The 24,953-nt window shown below is 40.3% G+C and overlaps 1 protein-coding gene across 1 annotated transcript in view; it reads right to left on the reverse strand.

The window, feature by feature from the left end:
• The window catches only part of LOC120025097 (vicilin-like seed storage protein At2g18540), a 49,882-nt gene that overhangs the window by 3,691 nt on the left and 21,238 nt on the right, over nt 1-24,953 (reverse strand). The window contains exons 2-10 of the mRNA XM_038969529.1: nt 23,498-23,566; nt 23,024-23,167; nt 12,637-12,735; nt 12,318-12,398; nt 10,130-10,213; nt 4,905-4,985; nt 4,734-4,781; nt 2,074-2,121; nt 1,938-1,985 (exon numbers count right to left, since the gene is read on the reverse strand). Of these exons, the coding sequence (XP_038825457.1) occupies nt 1,938-1,985; nt 2,074-2,121; nt 4,734-4,781; nt 4,905-4,985; nt 10,130-10,213; nt 12,318-12,398; nt 12,637-12,735; nt 23,024-23,165 (631 nt within the window). The 5' untranslated portion in view covers nt 23,166-23,167; nt 23,498-23,566. The remainder of the gene's footprint in view (nt 1-1,937; nt 1,986-2,073; nt 2,122-4,733; nt 4,782-4,904; nt 4,986-10,129; nt 10,214-12,317; nt 12,399-12,636; nt 12,736-23,023; nt 23,168-23,497; nt 23,567-24,953) is intronic.

Consider the following 24,953-nt stretch of genomic DNA (forward strand, 5'->3'; position numbering starts at 1 on the left):
ATAAGGTCCCACAGTTGACAGTGCATGTCAGACCAAAAACCAAGCCATGAGGTTGAAGGAGTTGTCCGTAGAGGTTCGAGACAGGATTGTGTCGAGGCACAGATCTGGGGAAGGGTACCAAAACAGTTCTGCAGCATTGAAGGTCCCCAAGAACACAGAGGCTTCCATTATTCTCAAATGGAAGAAGTTTGTAACCACCAAGACTCTTCCTAGAGCTGGCCACCCAGCCAAACTGAGCAATCGGGGGAGAAGGGCCTTGGTCAGGGAGGTGACCAAGAACCCGATGGTCACTCTGACAGAGCTCTGGAGTTCTTCTGTGGAGATGGGAGAACCTCTGCAGCACTCCACCAAGCAAGCCTTTATGGTAGAGTGGCCAGACGTAAGCCACTCCTCAGTAAAAGGAACATGACAGCCCGCTTGGAGTTTGCCAAAAGGCAGCTAAATACTCTCAGACCATGAGAAACAAGATTCTTGAACTCTTTGGCCCAAATGCCAAGTGTCACATCTTGAGGAATCATGTCGCTATCCCTAAGGTGAAGCATGGTGGTGGCAGCATCATGCTGTAGGGATGTTTTCAGCGTCAGGGACTGGGAGACTAGTCAGGGTTAAGGCAAAGATGAACGGAACAAAGTACAGAGAGATCCTTGATGAAATCTTCCTCCAGAGCACTTAGAAGCTCAGACTGGGAAGAAGGTTCAACTTCCAACAGGACAACGGCCCTGAGCACACAGCCAAGACAAAAGCAGGAGTGGCTTCAGGACAAGTCTCTGAATGTCCTTGAGTGGCCCAGCCAGAGCCCAGAATTGAACCCGATTGAACATCTCTGGAGAGACGTGAAAATAGCTGTGCAGCAATGCTCCGCATCCAACCTGACAGAGCTTGAGAGGATCTGCAGAGAAGAATGGGAGAAACTCCCCAAATACAGCTTGTGCCAAGCTTGTAGCGTCATGCCCAATAAGACTCGAGGCTGTAATCGCTGCCAAAGGCGCTTTAACAAAGTACTAAGTAAAGGGTCTGAATACTTACGTAAATGTGATATTTCTAACAAAATATATATAAATTAGAAAAAAATTCTAAAAACCTGTTTTTGCTTTGCCATTATGGGGTATTGTGTGTAGATTGATGAATAAGGCTGTAATGTAACAAAATGTGGAAACAGTTAAGGGGCCTGAATACTTTCCGAATGCGCTGTGTATGTATATACCTGTATATATATATATATGTATATATTTGTGTATATGTGTGTGTGTGTGTGTGTGTATTCATATTGTATTATACAGGGAACATTTGGAAAAGAGACCTATGTCTCTGTCTCCTCTGTTAAAGTAAGGTAACTTTTATTTTCAAGAGTTGGTTTGGCCTTTTCTTTAGAAAATTCAGCTTCTAAGTCTTTAAAATAAGATATTGATATAACTTTTAATAAATAGCATAAACAGAGACATAGGCATACTTATTATTGGAATAAATGGAAAAATAACAATTCAAAAATTAATTTGACACCTTTCTTTGCTGGAGGTAGTTTGGCCTGTTCTTTTGCTCCAGTATCTAAATCAGAATAAAAAATATAAAAAATAATAAATTTTTGTCATTTAGCACACCCTCTTATCCAGAGCAAAAGGGTTAAGGTTAAGTGCATTGCACAGATTTTTCACCTCTTCAGCTCGGTGTCTCAAACCAGCAACCTTTTGGTTACTGGCCCAACGCTCTGCTAGGCTACCTGCCGCTATAGTATCATACATTACAGTCTTACCTGATTCAGACTATAGGGCCAAGCCAAAACATACTGTATTCGTTCAGATATTTTCTTTTCACATTGTCCTTTCCAGCACAGTTCCAGCAACTATGGTTGATGTGTATCTTGGCCAGCCCAGTATACTGTAGGTTGACTTAGCTCAGTGTGAAAAAGTGTTCTGTGGTAAACAAAGAATACTTTGCACCTTTCTTTGATGTAGCTGCTTTGGTCTGTTCTTTGGGAACTTCAGCTTCTAAAACAATCATTGGATGAGACACAACATTAATCTCAGGAACTGCGCTATTATACATTTGATGCAACAAAAACAATCATATCTGTACCTTTTTTGGTAGCTTCTGGTTTGGCTTGCTCCTTAGCTTCCTTTGGCTCTAAATCAAATAAGAACAAGACAATTTACTGCAAAAGTTCAGACTGCAATTCAATCTGAGTAAAATAAAACATTGTTTGAGAAATAAATACAGTACACTCTGTGGTACAAAAATAGGCCTACTTACTGTAGACAAAAGTGTTAAAGTGTAGTTAATAAACCTAAACCTCGCCCTAACCTTAACCCTTATTGCCATAATCCCTAACCTGACTCTATCAGGTTGTTCCATCAACAGAGATGCAGTTTATAGTTTGTTGATAGTTTGACCCTCTGTAAAGGGAGTCACCTTTCTCTCCACTCTTGTGCAATGTGATTGCTGTGTGACAAACAAATAGTTATGAGACTGACATCTTGCTTTGTGGTAGCAGTTAAGAGCATAGGGCCAGTAATCAAAAGGTTGCTGGTTTGAATCCCTGAGCCAACTAGGTGCAAAATCTGACAATGTGCCCTTAAGCAAGGCACTTAACCCTAATTGCTCCTGAATGCTGTCTGCTAAAATGTAAATACTCGTCTTGTGTCAGAAGTCTCCCTGCTACTTATTGTAACACATTGCTGGATATTTTCTTTAACCTTTAATGCAACTAGACCATATGTGATAATATCATAATTGTTTGGATTGTAGATGTCAAAGAACTAATAATTGACCTTGCTTTACAGGAGCTGGTTTGACCTTCTCTGTAGCAACCTGGATGCCAGGCTTCCCCAAAAAATTGATCAATAAATTTTGTTTTGATTTAGTCTCTCTGTGTTTCTTAAATGTACTTCAATTCGCAAGAGGCTGAATGTATCTCACCGGAGAAAGTATCAGAGCGAACGAAACAGCGCCCACTCTGTCTCAGTATGTGTAGCCCATCTATCTGATGCAGTCTGGTCAAAAAGAGTATGACACTATTGTTCCCCGTAGCATTGAATGCACAGGAAGCCAACGAGCATTTGGCCTCCCTTGATAAAAAAAAGTGTAAAATAATAGCCAATCAGCATTGAGCTAAACTGAGTGAGCTCAGCTGTGAATGGTCCTGGCACACAAAAAAAGTGTCAAGGGAAGCCAGTTTGGATTTGGCTTCACACCAATCACGTCACATTGTCATTTTTTACTCCTGTGGCTAGCTAGCTAGCTAAAATCCCTTTCCTATATTAGCCATAGATGGAGATAGGGATTTGGACTTGTGGTTTCACATTAACTTACTTGACCATGCTGTAGGTCATGTAACTGTTTGTTACATACAACATGTTTTGTGGACTTCACTGGACAAATGTTGCCGTCTGGTTTTGTGATGAAACAAAGGTGTGGTTGAATTTATTCAGCCTTAGGCCTATATATCCCGTTGTTTAATTTTTATAAATGTTTATGTATCACGTTGTCAAGGCATATGAACTAACAGGTTACAGTGCAAACAATGCAATTTGATAGGATAGTAGGATGTGAGATAGGAATAGACAATGGAGGAGGAGGAATAGGTAAGAAGGGCACAGACAGTTGGCCAAGCAGAGGCATTTTCATCGGGGAATGTGTGGTCCAGAGTTGTGAGCGTTACTGCTGCGCCAGACTCCGGCACACCAAATATTGTTTAGCGACATAAAACATGTACCTGTGGAAAATACCATCTTTTGTGTTCCTGACTTTTTAAAACTTTGGTCAAGAATACAGTAGCATACATATGCAGAACATATACACTGAGTATGCCAAACATTAGGAACACCTTCCTAATATTGAGTTGCTCTTAAAACAGCCTCAATCCGTCGGGGCATGGACTCCACATGTTGTCGAAAGCATTCCACAGGATGCTGGCCCATGCTGACTCCAATGCTTCCCATAGTTGTGTCAAGTTGGCTGGATGTCCTTTGGGTGGTGGACAATTCTTGACACACACGGGAAACTGAGCATGAAAAACCCAGCAACGTTGCAGTTCTTGACACAAACCGGTGCGCCTGGCACCTGGCACATACCACCATACCCCTTTCAAAGGCACTTTTCTCTTGGCCATTTACACTCTGTATCACATCCTGATCAGATTCACCTGTCTTTGTGATTGTCTCCACCCCCCTCCAGGTGTCTCACAGCTTCCCTATTATCCCCTGTGTATATATACCTGTGTTCTCTGTTTGTCTGGTGCCAGTTCATTTTGATCATCAAACCTACCAATGGTTTCCCCCTTTCTCCTGTCTTGTCTATAGTGCCTGTTTTCTAGTTTTCCCGGTTTTGACCTTTCTGCCTGCTGTGACCATGAGCCTGTCTGCCGTCCTGTAACTTTGCCCACTACTCTGGATTACCGACCTCTGCCTGACCTAACCCTGAGCCTGTCTGCCACCTTGTACCTTTGCCTGCCCGTGTTCGATTTCATAAACATTTGTTACTCCGACACTGTCTGCACCTGGGTCTTACCTTCAAACGTGATACTCTGAATTGCACACATACACAATCCATGTCTTAATTATCTCAAGGTTTAAAGATCCTTATTTAAACTGACTCCCCCCCTTCATACACTGATTGAAGTGGGCTTAACAAGTGACATCAATAAGGGATCATAGAATTCACCTGGTTAGTCTATGTCATGGAAAAGAGCAATGTATATGGAGCAGTGAATATAAGTTAAAGATGAACAAATTGGTTACCTTTCATAACAGTCACCAGCTTAGCCTCCTCCTTTAGAACCTCAAGTTCTATTAGAAATACACAAGAACAGTAGAGTAGTGTTACACAATATTCATGTATTAGACTTCATCCAATGCAGATTTCTATGTTGAAAATGTCCAAGTCAAGAATGAGTCAGAATAATATTTTACCTGTTTTTTTTACCTTTACTTTTTTGTCTGGTAGTTTAGCTGTCTTTTCTTCCTTCATCTCTTTGACAGGTTTCTTTTTGCCTGCAAAATGTGACAAAAACGACATAACAGTAACATTAATTTAAAGGCTATTTAACATATTTATAGCTGTCAAAATGCGATATACCATGTGTTGGTGTTACAGGGCAAGTATATTCCACCTAGTATCAGTCCTAAAAAATAACACACGAATACAGCAAGATGCCCAATTCATTAGTAGTAATTTCTATGCTCTATGCTTGCTCTAACCAGCTGCTTACGGTGTCACATAAGCTTTGAAAGTTTAAGCAATCTACAATCTACAATATTAATTTCTGTTCAATGGTAATTTCAGTTCATTATACCTACCAATTAATTAATGCAGAAAATGTTTAACTCAATTGGCTGTAAACAATATTTTTTTTAACTATCAATATATGGCTTCAAAATATTTGAATACATTTCTCCAGCCAAATTCCTCAACTTTTTAGCAAGTGACAGGGCTGTCGTTTGACTGAAAACTGAATTAAAGATTGTGGCTTAACGCTAATAAATCTAAATAAAATGTATACATTTACATTTTTGTCATTTAGCAGACACTCTTATCTAGAAAGACATACAGTTAAAGGTGCAATGATGAATGATATAATTTTTTAAGAAAATAATCTGTTAAACTTTGAGCTGATTTTTTGGGCACTGTACTTTGTATTTGTATTTGTACTTACTCAGCAAAAAAAAGAAACATCCTCTCACTGCGTTTATTTTCAGCAAACTTAACATCTGTAAATATTTGTATGAAGATAACAAGATTCAACAACTGAGACATCAACTGAACAAGTTCCACAGACATGTGACTAGCAGTAATTGAATAATGTGTCCTTGAACAAAGGGGGGGGGGGGGGGGGGGGGTCAAAATCAAAAGTAACAGTCAGTATCTGGTGTGGCCACCAGCTGCATTAAGTACTGCAGTGCTTCTCCTCCTTATGGATTGCACCAGATTTGCCAGTTCTTGCTGTGAGATGTTAGGGCTAACTTATTCCTTGCCACCCACTCTGGAAATAACTGCAGCTCTTTCTTGAGTGTTGCAGTCATTTCAGTCACTGTAGTAGCTGACATGTATAGCATTGAGTCATCCGCATACATAGAAACTCTGGCTTTACTCGAAGTCAGTGATATGTCGTTAGTAAAAAAATGTAAAAGCAAGGGGCCTAAACAGATACCCTGGGGAATTGCTGATTCTAACTGGATTATATTTGATAGGCTTTTGTTAGGATAAACAGATGTATTTGTTGCAATTTGGGGAACATCATTTAAATTACTTACATTGTGTTTGCCAATGCCCCTAAGATCATGTACATTTGATGCAGCATTATGACGACTCATTGTCACAATGGTAGGGATTAACTGGGCTGGTCTTGGATCATTTACCAGTCATTGTTTCAACGCAGCCTTGAGCCTTGAGTGGACAGAGTACAGGAGCCAAGATTATTTGGATGGACTCCGTCATTCCTGTAGAGTATCTTCTGTTTCCAGAAGGTGTCAAAGTTATCAATAAAAGTGACTCCAGCAGAGCTACAGTAGTCTTTTAGCCAGATGTGTAATGCCAGCAGTCTGCTGAATCTTTCACACTTGCGGCCCAACAATGGTACTGGACCTGAAATTATTGGTCGTTTTTTGGAGTCTTTTAATGCTAAAATCAGTTCTTCCATTTTCATATATTCCCGAACTAGCCCTCCTGATATCGTTTGACCCAACATGGACTACGACAGCGTCAGCTCCCGGCATCAGTGGTAGAACAGACAGAAGCAGCCTTGTTATGTCCTGTACTCGTGCTCCTGTGTAGCACAGGGTTTTTGCCTTGGGGACCGAGATGTTTCTCACCATAGAACTGCCTATGATGACAGCTGTTGATGTTGAATGGACCGGTCTCTCAGGCAGCCTCACGGTCAGGAACCCGAGATAGAAGCCACCAGAGAGGGAGACAGAGCCGAGGACGAAGAAGCACATACCTCCGGATCCGATCTTGATTGTGAAGCCACCACGGATGAAGGCGCCGGAACCTCTGGATCCAGGGCGGCAAAGCTGTTTCTGGTCTGTGTCAGTTCTGGGCTCAACATCTCCATGAAGACCCCCGTTGCCAGAGGACACCTTCTTCAACTTCCTCGGCGAGTGACGTACCTCCATGGCTGGTTGGTTGGGCCGAGAACAGCTCCGTTCTCCAGGGAAGGAGGAGATCCCTTCGGGGATGGAACCCTGCCTAGCACCGGCCAGTCGGCTGTGGAGAGCCGACATGGCAACGAAACTTCCACCAGACCAGAGCGGCATCTAGCTACTGGGGTGGAAGAAAAAGAAAAGTAGGCGGGCGTGGGTTCCCCATTAGCTTATGTAGGTGTTCTACTTGCTTGCTAAGAGTAGCTACTTTGCTCCTGTAGTACTCCGCAAGCAAGCAGTTGCTACATTGAAAGTCAACGTGTTTCACATTTTCCCGGAACAAACGTTGGAAACGTTCAATAGCGGCCTCCATTTGAGCCCTCAGAGCCAGCTAAGCTAGCTGGTCTTTCGCGTCTCTTCCCCTATACGGAATCTGGCAGGATCCCTGGACAGATAGCAGCACTCACAGCAATTTAGCCCAACAGAGCCGCAGGATTCAAAATAAAATAAAAGTATATAAAAACATTGTCAGCTTTTAAACCGAGGTCTTTAGTTCAGGTTTCAGTTTCGACGTTCGACAACATCCACATGCGCCGTCATTCACTTACAATAGGAAAAGTGAATGGGAAAATTAGTTTGAAGTTTCCTCACCTGTCCGTGTCTTATTTACCCAAAAATTTACTTTTAGGCGAAAATTGTCAAAAGTCACACTGAAGTCTAACAAAAAAGCCCCCACAACCTTTTTATCATCAATTTCTCTTAGCCAATCATCAGTCATTTGTGTAAGTGCTGTGCTTGTTGAATGTCCTTCCCCATAAGCGAGTCTGTTGTCAATTTGTTCACTGTGAAATAGCAGTGCATGTCAGCAGTGTATGTCAGAGCAAAAAAAAGGCAATAGGTCGAAGGAATTGTTCGTAGAGCTCTGAGACAGGATTGTGTCAAGGCACAGATCATGGGAAGGGTACCAAAATATTTCTGCAGCATTGAAGGTCCACAAGAACACTATGGCCTCCATCATTCTTAAATTGAAGAAGTTTGGATCCCTCAAGACTCTTCCAAGAGCTGGCCACACGGCCAAACTGAGCAATCGAGGGAGAAGGGCCTTGGTCAGGGAGGTGACCAAGAAGACGATGGTCACTCTGACAGAGCTCTAGAGCTCCTCTGTAGAGATGGGAGAACCTTCCATAAGGACAGATATCTCTGTAGCACTCCACCAAACAGGCCTTTATGGTAGAGTGGCCAGATGGAAGCCACTCCTCAGATAAAGGCACATGACAGCCAGCTTGGAGTTTTCCAAAAGGCACATAAAGCACTCTGAGACCATGATAAACAAGATTCTCTGTTCTGATGAAACCAAGATTGGACTCTTTGGACTGAATGCCAAGCGTCACGTCTGGAGGAAACCTGCACCATCCCTATGGTGAAGCATGGTGGTGGCAGCATCATGCTGTGGGGATGTTTTTCAGCGGAAATCAACTGGGAGACTAGTCAGGATCGAGGCAAAGATGAACATAACAAAGTACAGAGATCCATGACCTCAGACTGGGGCGAAGGTTCACCTTCGGGACAAGTCTCTGAATGTCCTTGATTGGCCCAACCAGATCCAGGACTTGAACCTGATCGAACATCTCTGGAGAGACCTGAAAAAAGCTCTGCAGCTACGCTCCCCATCCAACCTGACAGGGCTTGAGAGATTCTGCAGAGAAGAATTGGAGAAACAGATGTGCCAAACTTGTAGCGTCATATCCAAGAAGTCTTATGTAAATGTGATATTTCAGGTTGTTTTATAAATGAAGTTTTAATAAATTAGCAAGCATTTCTAAAAACCAGTTTTTCCTTTGTCATTATGGGGTATTCTGTGTAGATTGATTAGGGAAAAAACGATTTAATCCATTTTAGAACAAGACTGTAGCGTAACAAAAATGTGAAAAAGTCAAGGGGTCTGAATACTGTATATCGGTATTCAGGCACTGTATATCCTTCCTGTAAGACAAAAAAAATGAAGGCATGGGACGTTGCACAAGCCCTGCGCTTTTAATATGGCTGTGTTTCTATGGGATTTTGTGTATGTTTAGAGCGCCACCATTGGAACGGTATTTGGCTACATTTTATTTCAAACCTACACTTTCAAATCTCTTATTCCCCAACATGGAGAAAATTGGGGGGACCACTCCCAAAATGTAAAAAAACGGAATATTGTGTTTGTAGGAGGGTAGTTTACAATATTATACGTTGTTGATCAAATGCTACCAAAGGGTGTCAGAGTTTAAGAGGATAACTCATAAATTCCTTATGAGCTTAGTTCAACTGTCGTACCCCATCAGACCCCAAATATAAGCTTGTTTTACTCCAATGTTTGTAAACAAAGTAAATGTAAACAAACACTATATAGCCTCAAAACATGGTTAAAACGATCATTTTGATATCATGGATGGTCAGTCTTTGCATCCTTTGCTCTGTCTATGAATTTGAGAATGGTTACATTGTTTTGTCCTGCTCCCATCAGACGTTTCGGCTCACACAAGCCTTGGCTTGTACAAGGCTACTTGTGTTATGTCTTATAGATCAAATTAAGTTTTACCGGTATAAAGAATACTTTTCAGTTGCTGAACCACTAGCATCTTAAAACTACAGTCCTTTCCATTTCTGATATTTACCCACATCCCATCAAATCAAATCAAATTGTATTGGTCACATACACATGGTTAGCAGATGTTATTGCGAATGTAGCAAAATGCTTGTGCATCTAGTTCTGACAGTGCAGCAATATCAACAAGTAATCTAACAATTCCACAACAACTACCTAATGCACACAAATCTAAGTAAATGGATGGAATAAGAATATGTACATACTGTATTTATTGTTTACCACCAACAAGAATTTAAACAATCTACAATCTTCAAAAAGGTTAAAACGGTGTATAACATGGACTGTCAGTCCTATGAATATGAATGTCTATGAATTTGAGGTGTAACATCTCCTAATGTTAGGTACCTTATTTTTTTGTTTTTTTCGAATAACAGACTAGTTTTACCTGTCCCGTAATAGCCATTACCTTCTTTATTAACATCAATATGTTCTTTTTTCATGGTGGACTCTTTTGTCTTCACCACCTTGACATGGTTCTTGGATTCATCGTCTGAAAACAAAGGCAATGCAATATTAGATAATGGATTCATTCAGTTTCACATGTCAGTAATTACTTGCTTTTATGCTAAGCCATTGCATGGGTTGTTAGAATACATCCAACTTGGTGCAACATGATACTGTACTCGACAGCAAAGCACTCAGGACATTTAAGAACTGGAACTTAAATTTTGTGTTTAATGTTCTTAAGGGCCATTTCATTCAAAAAACATTTTACATTTCTTGGCAGACCACTGTTACGTTGTGTATTATTGTGTATCAGATAATGGGTTCAGTTTATCATGTAAATTACGACTTACATGCATGCAAAGCCATGGAGGGTTTTTGAAGACAAAACATTTAACATTTAACTAAAGTACTGTAATTTAAAGCAAGAATCCATAGGTCATGGGCTACCCTATGTCGCCCCACTTCTTGTGTAGTGTTTTCACTTTGAAAGAAAAAAAGAGGGTTGAGCCATGAGCCACCTTGGGCTGGCCTTCTGGGCAAGGTGTGTCTTTGCGTTAAATCCAGCATACTCAAATGTCCCTGCTGCCATGGTCCCGGAGCGGAATTGAAAGTCACTTGCAAGCTAGTTAAAGTTATAGCTGCCAGAAATAAACATAGAGCAGACAAAGCAGACAAACTAGTGAACTTGTTTACAAATAAACTGTAGCAGGGACAAAAATAAACAAGCATCGTTCTCGGTTCTTGGATCTCAATCAACTCTACCCCAAAAGAGAAAAATAAGCCGGAAAAGACTGCAAATGTTTACGTTTAAATACATTTTCAAAGGTGGAAGAGTGTGTCACGCCCTGACCTTAGAGATTCTTTTAATGTCTCTTTTTGGTTTGGTCAGGGTGTGATTTGGGGTGGGCATTCTATGTTTTGTTTTTCTATGATTTTATATTTCTATGTTTTGGCCGGGTATGGTTCTCAATCACGGACAGCTGTCTATCGTTGTCTCTGATTGGGAACCATACTTATGTAGCCTTTTTTCCCACCTGTCTTTGTGGGAAGTTGACTTTGTTTAGGGCACTTTGCCTTTGAGCTTCACGGTTTGTTTTTGTAGTGTTTATTGTTTTGTTTGGCGTCATTTTTATTCAATAAAAGAAAATGTACGCTCACCATGCTGCACCTTGGTCCTCTCCTTTTAATGGCCGTGACAGAGTGACGCCGAAATGGCTACCGTTCTAATAGACTGGTAGGTAAGTGTTTGGTTGTGTTTTTAGCCTGCTAGCCTTAGTGTGTTCAAAGTTCAAGCCAGCTAATACAGCTACTTATCCAGCAAGCTAACATCTTCTGTATTCGGAATGTTTTGTACTCAAAGGAATGTAACGATAGCATCATGTAGCTATACTACAGAATTCCCAAAGATGCCCAATGCCTTTATTTCAACTACATTGACCAAAAATATAAACGCAACATGCAACAATTTCAAAGACTTTACGGAGTTAGAGTTCATATAAGGAAATCAGTTGCACTATTTTTGGGGATCGAGTTGATTCAGAACTGTGAATGATGCTTGTTTCTTTTGTCCCTGCTACAAGGGCAGTTTATCTGCAAACATGTTAGCTAGCTTGTTGGCTTTGTCTGCTCTGCGTTTGTTTCTGGTGGCTGTAAAGTTAGCTAGCTTGCAAGTTTGGGGCCACGGCAGCAGGGTCATTCGAGTAGGCAGGATTTAACGCAAATGTTTTTTTTTGCTCCCGAGTGGCGCAGCGGTCTAAGGCACTGCATCTCAGTGCAAGAGGTGACACTACAGTCCCTGGTTTGAATCTAGGCTGTATCACATCCGACCATGATTGGGAGTTCAATAGGGCAGTGCACAATTGGCCCAGAGTCGTCCGGGTTTGGCCGTCATTGTAAATAAGAATTTGTTCCTAACTGACTTGCCTAGTTAAATAAAGGTTAAATTAAATTTAAAAAAAGAAAAAACCTTGCACAGAAGACCAGTCCAAGGCAGCTCAGGGCTCAATGCCCTTGTTTCCGTTTGATGTAAAAACACGACACAAGAAGTCGAGGCAGCACAGCGTCGCTCACGACCTGCGCATTCCTGCTTTAAATGACATGCTCAATGGGGTTACAAAGATATGTAACAAAAAATAACAGTGGCATACCAGATTTCCAAAGAGTTGACTCAACATCCTCCTTTGTCTCCTTCACCTTTTTGTCCACCTTCTTCTTGGGTTCCACCACAACTTTAATTAAAGCGTGATTGAGTCATGTTAATAAACTTTCCAGTTTCTATCTGGAAATTACAATATTTGTGTTATGTATTGTAGACTAACATAAAATATGTGATATTTTAAATCCAAAGTTACCCAAATATACATAACTCACATGCTTGACATTTTACTTTTAACTGTATAAGTTATCACTTAGCCTACAAACCCCAAAGATTTGACATTTCACACAAATAAACAAAGCAGGCTTTACCGTTCTTGTTGAAAAAGTCATGGATAACTTTCTTCTTCAAATGTTTAGTCTCCTTTTTCACCTCTTTCTCCTCTCTGGCAGTCTTCTTTTTGGGCTCTTCTAAATGCAGTGATAACATACATTTTTTAGTAACATTGTCATTGGATCCCTGAAACTTCTCAAGTTAACCTTTTGACACTAGATCATATAGATTCTATGTAAATGTCATGGGCTCCTGAGTGGCGCAGCGGTCTAAGGCGCTGCATCTCAGTGCTAGAGGTGTCACTAAAGACACCCTGGTTTGAACCCAGGCTGTATCACAAACGGCTGTGATTGGGAGTCCCATAGGGTGGTGCACAATTGGCCCAGCGTTGTCTGAATTTGGCTGGTGTAGGCTGTCATTGTAAATACGAATTTGTTGTTAACTGACTTGCCTAGTTAAATAAAGGTTCAATTAAAAAAAGTTATGACATATTGGGGAAAGGGGGGACAATGTTTTTGTATGCTTTTGCATAGTCACTAGAAAGTTCTTCATAATTTCACTACAATGAAATATGAACAGAAAGTTGTAATGATATGCAATTATCTTGCAATTTGTTATTCTACCACTAAGTGTGAGCAGTATAATTGGTATTGAACAACAGCAGTGCTTTACAAAAGTTGAAAGGTCATGTAAACACTAAACTTTAATAAATAAAAAATGAATAGCACAAGCTAGCTGTTCATTAAGAGTATGCTTTCTTATTGAAACCTGATTAACATTACAGTGCCTTCAGAAAGTATTCACACCCCTCGACTTTTTTCACATTTTGTTGTGTTTACAGCCATAAATTTAAAATTGATTACATTTAGATTTCTCTTCACTGGCCTACACACAATATCCCATCATTTCAAAGTGGAATTTTTTACAAATTCATAAAAAATGAAAAGCTGAAATATCTGCAGTCACTAACTATTCAACCCCGTTATGGCAAGCCTAAATAAGTTCAGTAGTAAAAATGTACAAGTCACATAATAAGTTGCATGGACTCGCTCTGTGTGCAATAATAGTGTTGAACATTACTTTTTTATCCCACACATACAATTATCTGTAAGGTCCCTCAGGCCAATGATGCCTTTAAAAAAGTTACAGAGTTTAATGGCTGTGATAGGAGAAAACTAAGGATGGATCAACAACATTGTAATTACACCAGAATACTAATTGTGGAGTAATTTACAAAGTGAAAAGAAAATATTCTAAAACATGCATCCTGTTTGCAACCAAGCACTAAAGTAATATAGCAAAAAAAATGTTGTAAAGAAATGAACTTTTTGTCCTGAATACAAAGTGTTATGTTTGGGGTAAATCCAATTCAAAACATTACTGATTACCACTCCATATTTTCAAGCATAGTGGTGGCTGTATCATGTTATGTGTATTCTTGTAATTGTTAAGGACTGGGGAGTTTTATAGGACAAAAATGAAATGGAATGGAGCTAAGCACAGGCAAGTTCCTAGAGGAAAACCGGGTTCAGTTTGCTTTCCACCAAACACTAGGTGATTAATTCACCTTTCAGCAAGACAATAACCTAAAACACAAGTTGCTTACCAAGAAGACATTGAATGTTCCTGAGTGACCGAGTTACAGTTTGACATAAACTTGCCTTTTGAAAAAAACAATGGGAAAATGTACAATCCAGGTGTGCTAAACTCTTAGAGAATTGCCCAGAAAAGCAGCTGTAATCGGTGCCAACAGACTCAGGGTTATGAATATTTACAGTATGTCAATGAGATATTTCTGTATTTCATTTAATACATTTGTAACATTTTCTGAAAACATGTTTTCACTTTGTCATTATGGCTTATTGTATGTAGATGGGTGACATTTTTTTTCTTTTTTTCATCCATTTTTAATTCAGGCTGTAACACAACAAAATGTGGAATAATTCAAGGGGTATGAATACTTTCTGAAGGCACTTTTTTGGTACCGGTCTCTGTTTAACTTTGTAAAACTCGACATTGATACTACTCATCGATACGACATTGCTACAACTCACGGAAAATGTCGACTGCAATTGGATAACTTTCTAACAGCATTTCCAGCAGTACATGGCAGCCATCAGGACGAGAGAAAAAAACCGGATGCAAGGAAAACAATGTTTCTACTGACAATAGCAGGGCCACAAGTCGTCAAAGTCTTCAACACATCTGCATTTGCTAATGCAGACGACTCAACTGGAGGAGAGTGATGTTTTGTTCACTGATACAGCAACAATCAAAGACTTTTGATGTCTTTCCACAGATCTGAAGCTGAAAAGCGCAAACCTGATCTTAAATATCCAATGATTTGTGACCAGAGTGTAATTTGGTATCGATGACAATAAAGTCAGCGAAAGGCTACTAAGGTAAACTGAAATTAATTAAGAGGATGCTGTAAAAATATGCCATGCAAGTGATCTAGCTCAGTAGCGCGCAAAGACTTTTGAATGCAGCAGCAGTCAATGAGAAAAGTGGCCGTCAGAGCTGTATCAAAAGGAAAGAAAGAGTGGACAGCAATGACAAAACAGCAGGAGGAAGGCACATTTAGCTGCAAACCCTTTGGTCTTTAGAATCAGCCAAGGCAATGCTCGATCTTTGGTAAACAATGCACAAAATGTTAAGGAAAAAATCCCTTTGCAACAGAAAGGAGAAAATGTGACAATGACAGAATGCGCAGTCCTCAGGTAAAGGTCTAATGCAACCGTTTCTATTTCAACAATTAATAATTTCTTGGTAACAATTACTGTGATTGTTTTCAATTAAAATTGCCAAAAAAATAAAATTGCTTCTTAACAAAGAGCAATTTAAGCAAGAATTTTGCTAGGACTGTCTGCGAGTGGTCTGAGTAGCGAGGGGAAAACGGAAAACTAGCTGGTTTGGAACTCTCTTTCTTATGGCCTATTAACCAATTTACTGCCAAAACAGGCTGACATTTCAGGCAGTCTTTAAAAACAGCTCTTACACTAAAAGGGCATGATCATAATTTTCACAATTTCACAGTATTATTCCAACTTCATAGCGTGGAAATGTATATAAAACACAGGAAAATCACGTTTTTGACTGCACTGGGCCTGTAGCCCTTTACACTCGTACATGGGTTGAAAATGGCACAAATCGGAACGCAGTGGCTGTATAGTAACATGCTATACTGTATATGACGTCAGAGCTCTGGCTCTGCGTTTCAGAGCGCTGTATAGGTTTTTAACTGACAGCTGTTCTAAACTTGAGGACCTCGCGTGACAAGAAGATGCCCCTATCCCTCCCGCTAATTGGACAACTTTTTGTTGTCTGAGTGAGGGAAATGCTGTAAATTAAGAGGACTCTATGTATTTTGAAATATGAGACGTTGAGGATTATAATATATACTGCTTTGATTTCATAAAAGCAAGCCAAACACCAAATGTGCACTTTACATTTCCATATCATAAAACTCATGTCATGTACACTGTCAATGTTTATGATCACTATGTTTTATGTACAGTTACAAGATGACATGGCGTCATACCCTGAGTTGTTCTGAACAGAATGAGTCTATGACAAACATAGACAACTGAATGCACACATGACTATGCACACAAATTATAATCAACTTCCCTCAATTGCAATGTGAAAACCTAACACTGTAATATCGTGTTTTGTAACTGTTGGCAATAGAACAAGCTTTCAAATGATGCTACCTGTCCCAGATTGCAATTTACAATGGACCGTTTCTGGATTGCGTAAACAACAACAGTAATTGTGTGATGGTATGGATTCAGGGTTGTGTTCCAAACCAAAAAACTACAAGTGTGCTTGCTCTAGTTCCTCAATGGCACAGCTAGGAGAGCTAAATAAAAGCAGCTTATAGTTGAAGCCTCTTCTTTGAGTCATAAAAGTGCATTGAAATTACTTAGGAACTGTGCACACTTTGGAGAGTTTTGTGGCCACTTGGAGACACCAGCTAGTCCTCTCACTGAAACCCTTGTCATTTATTTGTCTCATTTTTATTTTTATTTTATTTCACCTTTATTTAACCAGGTAGGCAAGTTGAGAACAAGTTCTCATTTACAACTGCGACCTGGCCAAGATAAAGCAAAGCAGTTCGACACATACAACAACACAGTTACACATGGAGTAAAACAAACATACAGTCAATAATACAGTATAAAATAAGTCTATATACAATGTGAGCAAATTATGTGAGATAAGGGAGGTAAAAGCAAAAAAAGGCCATGGTGGCGAAGTAAATACAATATAGCAAGTAAAACACTGGAATGGTAGATTTGCAGTGGAAGAATGTGCAAAGTAGAAATAGAAATTATGTGGTGCAAAGGAGCAAAATAAATAAATAAATACAGTAGGGGAAGAGGTAGTTGTTTGGGCTAAATTATAGATGGGCTATGTACAGGTGCAGTAATCTGTGAGCTGCTCTGACAGCTGGTGCTTAAAGCTAGTGAGGGAGATAAGTGTTTCCAGTTTCAGATTTTTGTTGTTCGTTCCAGTCATTGGCAGCAGAGAACTGGAAGGTTTGTTTGTCTTATGTGTCACCTACCCCACAGGTATATTCTTATCATGTTACTGAATGTATCCACAAATGCGTCAAAGTATAGTAACTGTCAAATGCACATGAAATCAACAGTGTAATGTTTGGATTCAGTCTTGAGTCAGGTGAACTGTTGTGTCCTCACCTCTGGTCTAATAATTTTCCCATACTCTCCAAACTGTTCCCTTTCAATTGCTACCATGGTTGTGCATATGCTTTTCATATTCTTTCTGTAAGAAACATTTAAATTTAGCACTATAAACACAGGCCAATTCCCACGAGTGTAAATGGTTAAAGAAAATACTCAACAGACAAAGGTAAATGCAGTATTGGAGGACAAATGGATAGTACCACTACAGGTTAGTGGGACATGAATTTAAACTAGATACTGGGGCTAAAGCAAACTTAATCAAAGCAATGACAGAAATGCTACAGATACACAAAAAGACAGTGCCAATGAAGGCAAATAATGGATAGACCATGACACAAAAGGAATATGCTGACTCCAGGTGGTTGTTAAAGGGAGAGTACACCGTGTCATCTTTGTTGTTCCTGATGGACACGATTCTCTGCTAAGAGACTAACATTACATCACTGGGGCCGAACTCCCTGCCATCCAGGACCTCTAAATTAGGCAGTGTCAGAGGAAGGCCTGAAGAACTCCAGCCACCCAAGCCATAGACTCTTCACTCTGCTATTGTCCAGCAAATTGAACTGGAGCATCAGCTCTCGGACCAACAGGCTCCCAAGCCGTAAGACTGCTAAATAGCCTGATAATTGTTAATTAATGGTTACCCGGACTATCTATGACACAAAAACACACATTCACACACACAAACATACTGACACAACACACACACTTTTACACTAATCATATGCTGGTGTTACTCAGTTCTTTCTTTTATTGTTATTCTTTTATATCCTGAGGCCTAGTCACTTTAACCTTCCTTCATGTACATATCTACCTCACAATACCCCATACACCTGCACATTGATCTGGGACTGGTACTGGTATTATTTTTTTTACTCTGCATCATTGGCAAGGGCTCATAAGCAAGCATTTAACGGTTAGGGTCCACACCCGTTGTATTCAGCGCTTGTGACAAATAACATTTTATTTTATTTGACAAAGCATGTGAGGATCCGGGGCTGGTAAAGAGAGTCTACCTCATCAACTGTTCCAGTGCAGCAGCAGCAGACGCCAACTCTGATGAAATAGTGCCGAGATTCCCAGTGTCTTATCGTTCACCTACAGTAACTCCTCCTTTGAAAGTTGTGTCATACTGCGGCACACCCGTAGGTGCTGCTGCAGCATTCTGTGGCAAGTCATTTAATTATCAGCCATTTCTTCTATTACTGGAAGTTATTGCTAGTATGACCACCAGAGGGCATCTTTGAGAAGCATTTGATAGTATTCCGTAATGGCATTACATAGAATTTAAAACCTTTTTTGTAATAACATAGTATATGGGATTGATTTTAAGAAATTTGGCTAAATTAATTTGATTAATATTATGGTGTTTCCATTCAGAGAAGAATTGTCAGTGTGTAAATTCAGACCGTTTTGCTCTCGGAGCGCACACTGGACGTTCGGGCCGAGGATTCGGGTTGATTTGAACGTTCTGGCCTTACAACGGCAGTCAAGCACCCAAGCTAACGTTGGCTAGCTAATTCCAGACACAAATGAGACCACTCTGACCATATTACTCGCCCTAGCAGAGCTGGTAAGGCCGTTTTTTTAATGTAATCGCAAAAAAACAGGCCTTTTTTAGTGCATTTTTCACCCTGCCAGCTCCTATTAGTTCTATTGAGCACCGTGTCACCAACTCGCCTTCCGATCGTTATATTCCCAGTTTATTGTTCAACGTCACAATGCCTGCTTCACAATTGTTGGCAATGAGACCTGCTCATGTTGTTTTATAGTTGAAATGTATACAACAAAAATAATATTGGAACTCTGCGGTTTCCTATGGGGGAAATATAGGCATGTCTGTCTATTTTACCAAATGTCTCGCAATGTGTATATTTAGATTTTTTTCAAGTCGGGTGTAACCGGTGCAAAATGGCTAGCTAGTTAGCGGGGTGCGCGCTACTAGCGTTTAAAACGACGTCACTCGCTCAGACCTGGAGGTAGTTGCTCCCCTTGCTCTGAAAGGGCTGTGGCTTTTGTGGAGAGATGGGTAACGATGCTTCAAGGGTGGCTGTTGTCTATGTGTGCAGAGGGTCCCCTGTTCGATCCCAGGTAGGGGCGAGGAGAGGGACAGAAGCTAAAACTGTTACGCAGGAACCATTTTAATCAGGAGAATTTGCTCTTTGTAATTATGTAAGTCTGGGCAGCGAGCTCATTTGTCATCGATCGCTAGACCAGAAATATACGTTTTTATTTTTTCCCTACTTTTTCATTACGCAGACATAAGCACAGTTGACACCATCGAGGTGCGGATGTTTACATCCTACACAAGTTGTTTTTTCCAGTTTCGTCCGACGAACAGATTGTAGTGGTAAAATAAAAAGGGATACATATTTTTTTATGGAATTCTAAGCATCACTCTAGTCAGAACAGGCTCTGCGAATGTTTGATTCCATTAATTTGCCATGGGCTGGCGCTTGTGTTCCAGTTTAGCCAACGTTTTTTATGGTGTGCTATGGTGGTTTTGGAGCAGGGGCTTCTTCCTTGCTGAGTGGCTTTTCAGGTTATGTTGATACAGTACTCGTTATACTGTGGATATAGATACTTTTGTACCCGTTTCCTCCAGCATCTTCACAATGTCCTTTGCTTTTGTTCTGGGATTGATCTGCATTTTTCACACCGAAGTACGTTCATCTCTAGGAGACAGAACGCATCTCCTTCCTCAGCGGTATGACAGCTGCGTGGTCCCATGGTGTACTATTGTTTGTGCAGATGAATGTGGTACCTTCAGGCATTTGGAAATTACTCCAAAGGATGAACCAGACTTGTGGTGGTCTACAATTTTTTTCCTGAGGTCTTGGCTGATTTCTTTTGATTTTTCCATGATGTCATGCAAAGAGGCACTGGTTTTGAAGGCAGGCCTTGAAATGCATCCACAGGTACACCTCCAATTGACTCAAATGATGTCAATTAGCCTATCAGAAGCTTCAAAAGCCATGACATAATTTTTTGTAATTTTCAAAGCTGTTTAAATGCACAGTCAACTTAATGTTGTAAACTTCTGACCCACTGGAATTGTGATTTAGTGAAATAATCTGTCTGTAAACAATTGTTGGAAAAATGACTTGTGTCGTGCACAAAGTAGATGTCCTAACTGACTTGCCAAAACTATAGTTTGTTAACAAGAAATGTGTGGTGTGGTTGAAAAACAAGTTTTAATGACTCCAACCTAAGTGTATGTAAACTTCCGACTTCAACTGTAAGAGCCGAGGTTATATGACTGCGCCATCAACTTGATTATTTAGCAAACATCACTTGCTGCTTATATTCAGTCAACATATATATCTTAATAATATCATGGAATATATATATATTTTTACAGCTTCCAAATGCATAATAAATGATCTAACTTCCCCTTGCGGTGGTCTGGAGCAATGAAGCAGTGGCGCAGGGTAACGTACTAAACCACAAATTACCGCTAAATCCGACGGCATAATCTCAAAACTTATAGTTGAGGAAACACTGTACACCCCAATTCTTCTTCTTCCCGGAGAGATATTTATTCCTGTTTGCCCGATGAACTGAGAACCCAACTGGCTGTAAGGACTCAGACTGTATATCCAGTGAGAGCCATGTTTCCGTGAAAAAGAATATGTTACATTCCCTGATGTCTCTTTGGAAGGAACTACTCACCCTGAACTCATCAACTTTATTTTCCAGAGACTGAACATTAGCGAGTAATATACTCGGCAGCGGTGGGTGGTGTGTGCGCCTACTTAATCAGACTAGAAGTCCACTCCGAATACCTCTTCTCTGCCGGCGTTGTTTTGGGTCAGCCTCTAGAATCAGTTCAACTGCCCTGGGGGGTACGAACAAAGGATCAGATTCGGGAAAGTCGTATTCCTGGTCGTAATGCTGGTAATGCTGGTGAGTTACCGCTGCTCTGATATCCAAAAGTGCAAATTTGCCTAGGGGCTAGAAGCACGGCTTCCCAATCTATCGGCGCCATTATTCTATCATAGAATAGTAAAGGCGTCAGGGTCTACGTAGATGTCATCATGTGGGAGTTCACACTACAAGAGCACAACAAAAGGCTGACAAAAGTGTTACGGAGCATACAGCGAAATTGATTGAAACGGAACAGTGTTAGTTTGGCATCAAGGAAATCATAGTCCCTGAATACAGGTTGAATGTTGAAGAGGTAGAGCCAGATGAGACCAAAGTTCATGCCATACTGGACATACCCCAACCCAATGACATGAAAGGGCATCATGGGGATGATCACCTTAGTCTGCAAATTCTTACCAAGCTTGTCTTTCAAAACAGCCGGCCTAAGAGAGTTGTTACACAAAACAAATGAGTTTGCATGGACTACAAAACATGAGCAGGAATAGAAAAAGCTCAAAACAACACTTAACTCAGAGCCAGTACTCAACTTTTTCGACCCGATTAAAAATAACAAAGATATCAAAAGACGCATGGAAAAATGGCCTTGTCTTGGTTCCACTACAGGTGGAAGGAGAAAATTGAAAGCCAGTAGTCTATGCTTTGAGAACAATGACTGAAACCGAGTGTCATTACACCCAGGTAGAAAAGGAATGTCTAGGCATGGTGTTTGGATGTGACAAGTTCCAGAGCTTTGTGTACGGCTTACCTACCGTCACAGCTAAGACCGAGCACAAGCCATTATTGATAGTCACCATCAAAATAACTGAAACGAGATGTCGCCTAATATACACGAGCCCATTATGAAAATACAACTGCAGATGCACTATCCCTAGCACCCGCACTGAGCACAGTGAGTAATGTGATCACTACAGAAGATGATATTGATGTTCATGTGAATATGATGGCTGCTTCTCTTCCTGTGTCAGACTCTAAATCAAAACAGAGTACAGACGAGAGCAAAAGACACAATGGTGCAGACAGTCAACGCCAACATACATCATAGCTGGCCCATAGGTTTGTGATCACAATACTACCAGATCAGGTCAGAACTCAGTGTTGTAAACAGACTGCTGCTCAGACAAGAGAAAATGCAGACGTTGTGACAGGAACTGCTCGAAAGGATACACTAGGGCCACCTCAGAATCAAAAAATGTGAAAGGAGAGCAAGGGATACAGTCTACTGACCTGAAAGAAACATGGACATTGAGAGAATGATGTAGTAATGTTTCTGACAGGTTTCACATTTCTCTGGGGAAGTGAAAGATGATACTCGCCAACCTGCCAAAAGCTCCATAGCAAAAGGTTGGTACAGATCTTTTTCAGCTGAATGGCAAAGATTACCTGCCGGTGATTGACTACTATTGTAACTATCCTTAGATGACAATATTCTCAAGCACAGCAGCAAGTAACGTCATAACACACATCCGCTATATATAGTAGCCTATCATGTGGATCATCATGTGCTTGCTATACGTAATGGAAAAGGACATGCATGGCAATGAGATTAACACTGATAGCGTAACATGAAGCTAGGACTGTATGTCCAAGATAGTCTATTTACATATAGGGAACGCTAACTGACAATTATTAATTGATTGACCCTATGGCCCGTTCCTTGTCCAAGGCTTACTTACTTATTAATTCACTGTCCCACAGGCTACTTACGGTATGTTTATTGTGGTTAAGAATAATGTAAATGTAAGGAAGGCTTGATTTTCTATAGATATGTAAATTCCATTATCATTTGGTAGAAGCCATAGAGACAAACAGTACTGCAAGCCTAGCTTACCTTTGGGTCCTGTCTTCTCTGCTTTCTTCACACTGGGCATTGCCTCAGGCTTTGCTTTCTCCACGGCCTGCTCCTCTTTCTTTTCCGTCTTGTCCTCCAATTTCTTCTTTTCTACCTCTTTCGTGGATTGTGCATCCCTCATCGCTGTAAGTAAAGACATGATCCTGTGAACAAATGCCTCCTTCTCTTCATGTAAAATTAGAGCACAAATCCTGTTGGGTGGTTTCCCGGACACAGATTAAGCCTAGTCCTGGCCTAACCACCAGGACTAGTCCAGGAAACCACCCCACAATGTCCACAGATACAGTAGGTTTTTACTTCATATGCCAGCCAGGGAATTAGGAAATTAAGTTTGGGCTTATTTTGGGGTATTATTGAATTACTAATTACATCAGTACATCAATCCCTCCCAACTGTAAAAAAAGGACGTAGATGGATTTGAATTGATAAAAAAAAAAAAAAAACATGATTTACCTTTAAGGACCACTTCTACCTCTTCTTCTACTTCTTCTCTAGCTTGCCTCTCCTTGGATTGTCTGAGAACTATCACACAAAGAAATATGATATTTTGCAATTGTTCCTAGAAAATTAAAGGTAGTGCATTACAGTGATGGTAATTAGGTAGTTGTGACAGTTAAAGCATGCATAAGTTATATTAAAAAAAAAATTATAGCATATTTAGCAGGTGATATGGTGGGGTGGTGGTAACATGGTGTCATGGTTTTGTGTGACGAGACCGTTAAAAATATATATTGTTCTTAATATTGTCATTTTCCCATCATGCAGAACTACCGCACATCATTTTCTGGTTGTAAACTGGTTTTCTGTAGAAACATGTAAAGATGTATATTTCATGATTAGATTAGGAAAGACATCATATTTAGGTTCTTATCAAGTCAGATAGTATTATTTATCTGGTAACTTAGAAGGCGTTAACAAAACCAGTATACAACCTGACCATGACGTCATTTGAAAAGTAACTTTAGAACCTACACTGAGTGTACAAAACATTCAAAATACCTTCCTAATATTGAGCTGAACTCCAGTTTTGGGTAGTACACTATTCTTGATACACACGGGAAACTGTTGAGCGTGAAAAACCCAGCAGCGTTGCAGTTCTTGACACAAACCAGTGCTGCTGGCACCTACTACCCATACCCCGTTCAAAGGCACTTAAATCTGTTGTCTTGCCCATTCACCCTCTGAATGGCACACATACACAATCCATGTCTCAATTGTCTCAAGGCTTAAAAATCCTTCTTAACCTGTCCCCTTCCCTTCATCTACACGGATTGAAGTGGATTTAACAAGTGACATCAGTCTATGACATGTTGTGTACACTCAGTGTATAACCTCAGAGGTCGGTTGAGCACTCAAAATACAAATGCACCATTAGGGACAGTTCAACATTTCCCCAATGTAAAAAAATATTTTCACATCATAACCATAACCTGTTGACAAAATATTACGCGTTTTATATATCCATTGTGGGTGGATAAGGGTGTGCATACCTTGCGAGACATATACAGTATATTGATATGGAGCTAATATCTTTACAGGACCTCAAACAAATATATTCACTTCCAGGCTTTTGATGGTTCCTAAACCTACAGCTAAGAGCTTTGTCAAAAGCTTTTGGAGCCCCAGTAACATCCCACGTAATGCTTACATGGATTGACCCTTCATGTAGTCTAGTGGTTAGAGTGTTGGGCCAGTAACTGAAAGGTTTCTAGATCGAATCCTTGAACTGACAAGGTAAAAATGGTTTGTTCTACCCCCGAACAAGGTAATTAACCCACTGTTCCTAGGCTGTCATTGTAAATAAGAATGTGTTCTTAACTGACTTGCCTGGTTAAATTTAAAAAATGAAAAATGTATTTCTAAATGGTATATGGCATTTATGATTCCCTGCTGTGTGTTACATGCTCTA

This window comes from Salvelinus namaycush, chromosome 30 (assembly GCF_016432855.1).
Source record: "Salvelinus namaycush isolate Seneca chromosome 30, SaNama_1.0, whole genome shotgun sequence".
NCBI lineage: Eukaryota > Metazoa > Chordata > Actinopteri > Salmoniformes > Salmonidae > Salvelinus > Salvelinus namaycush.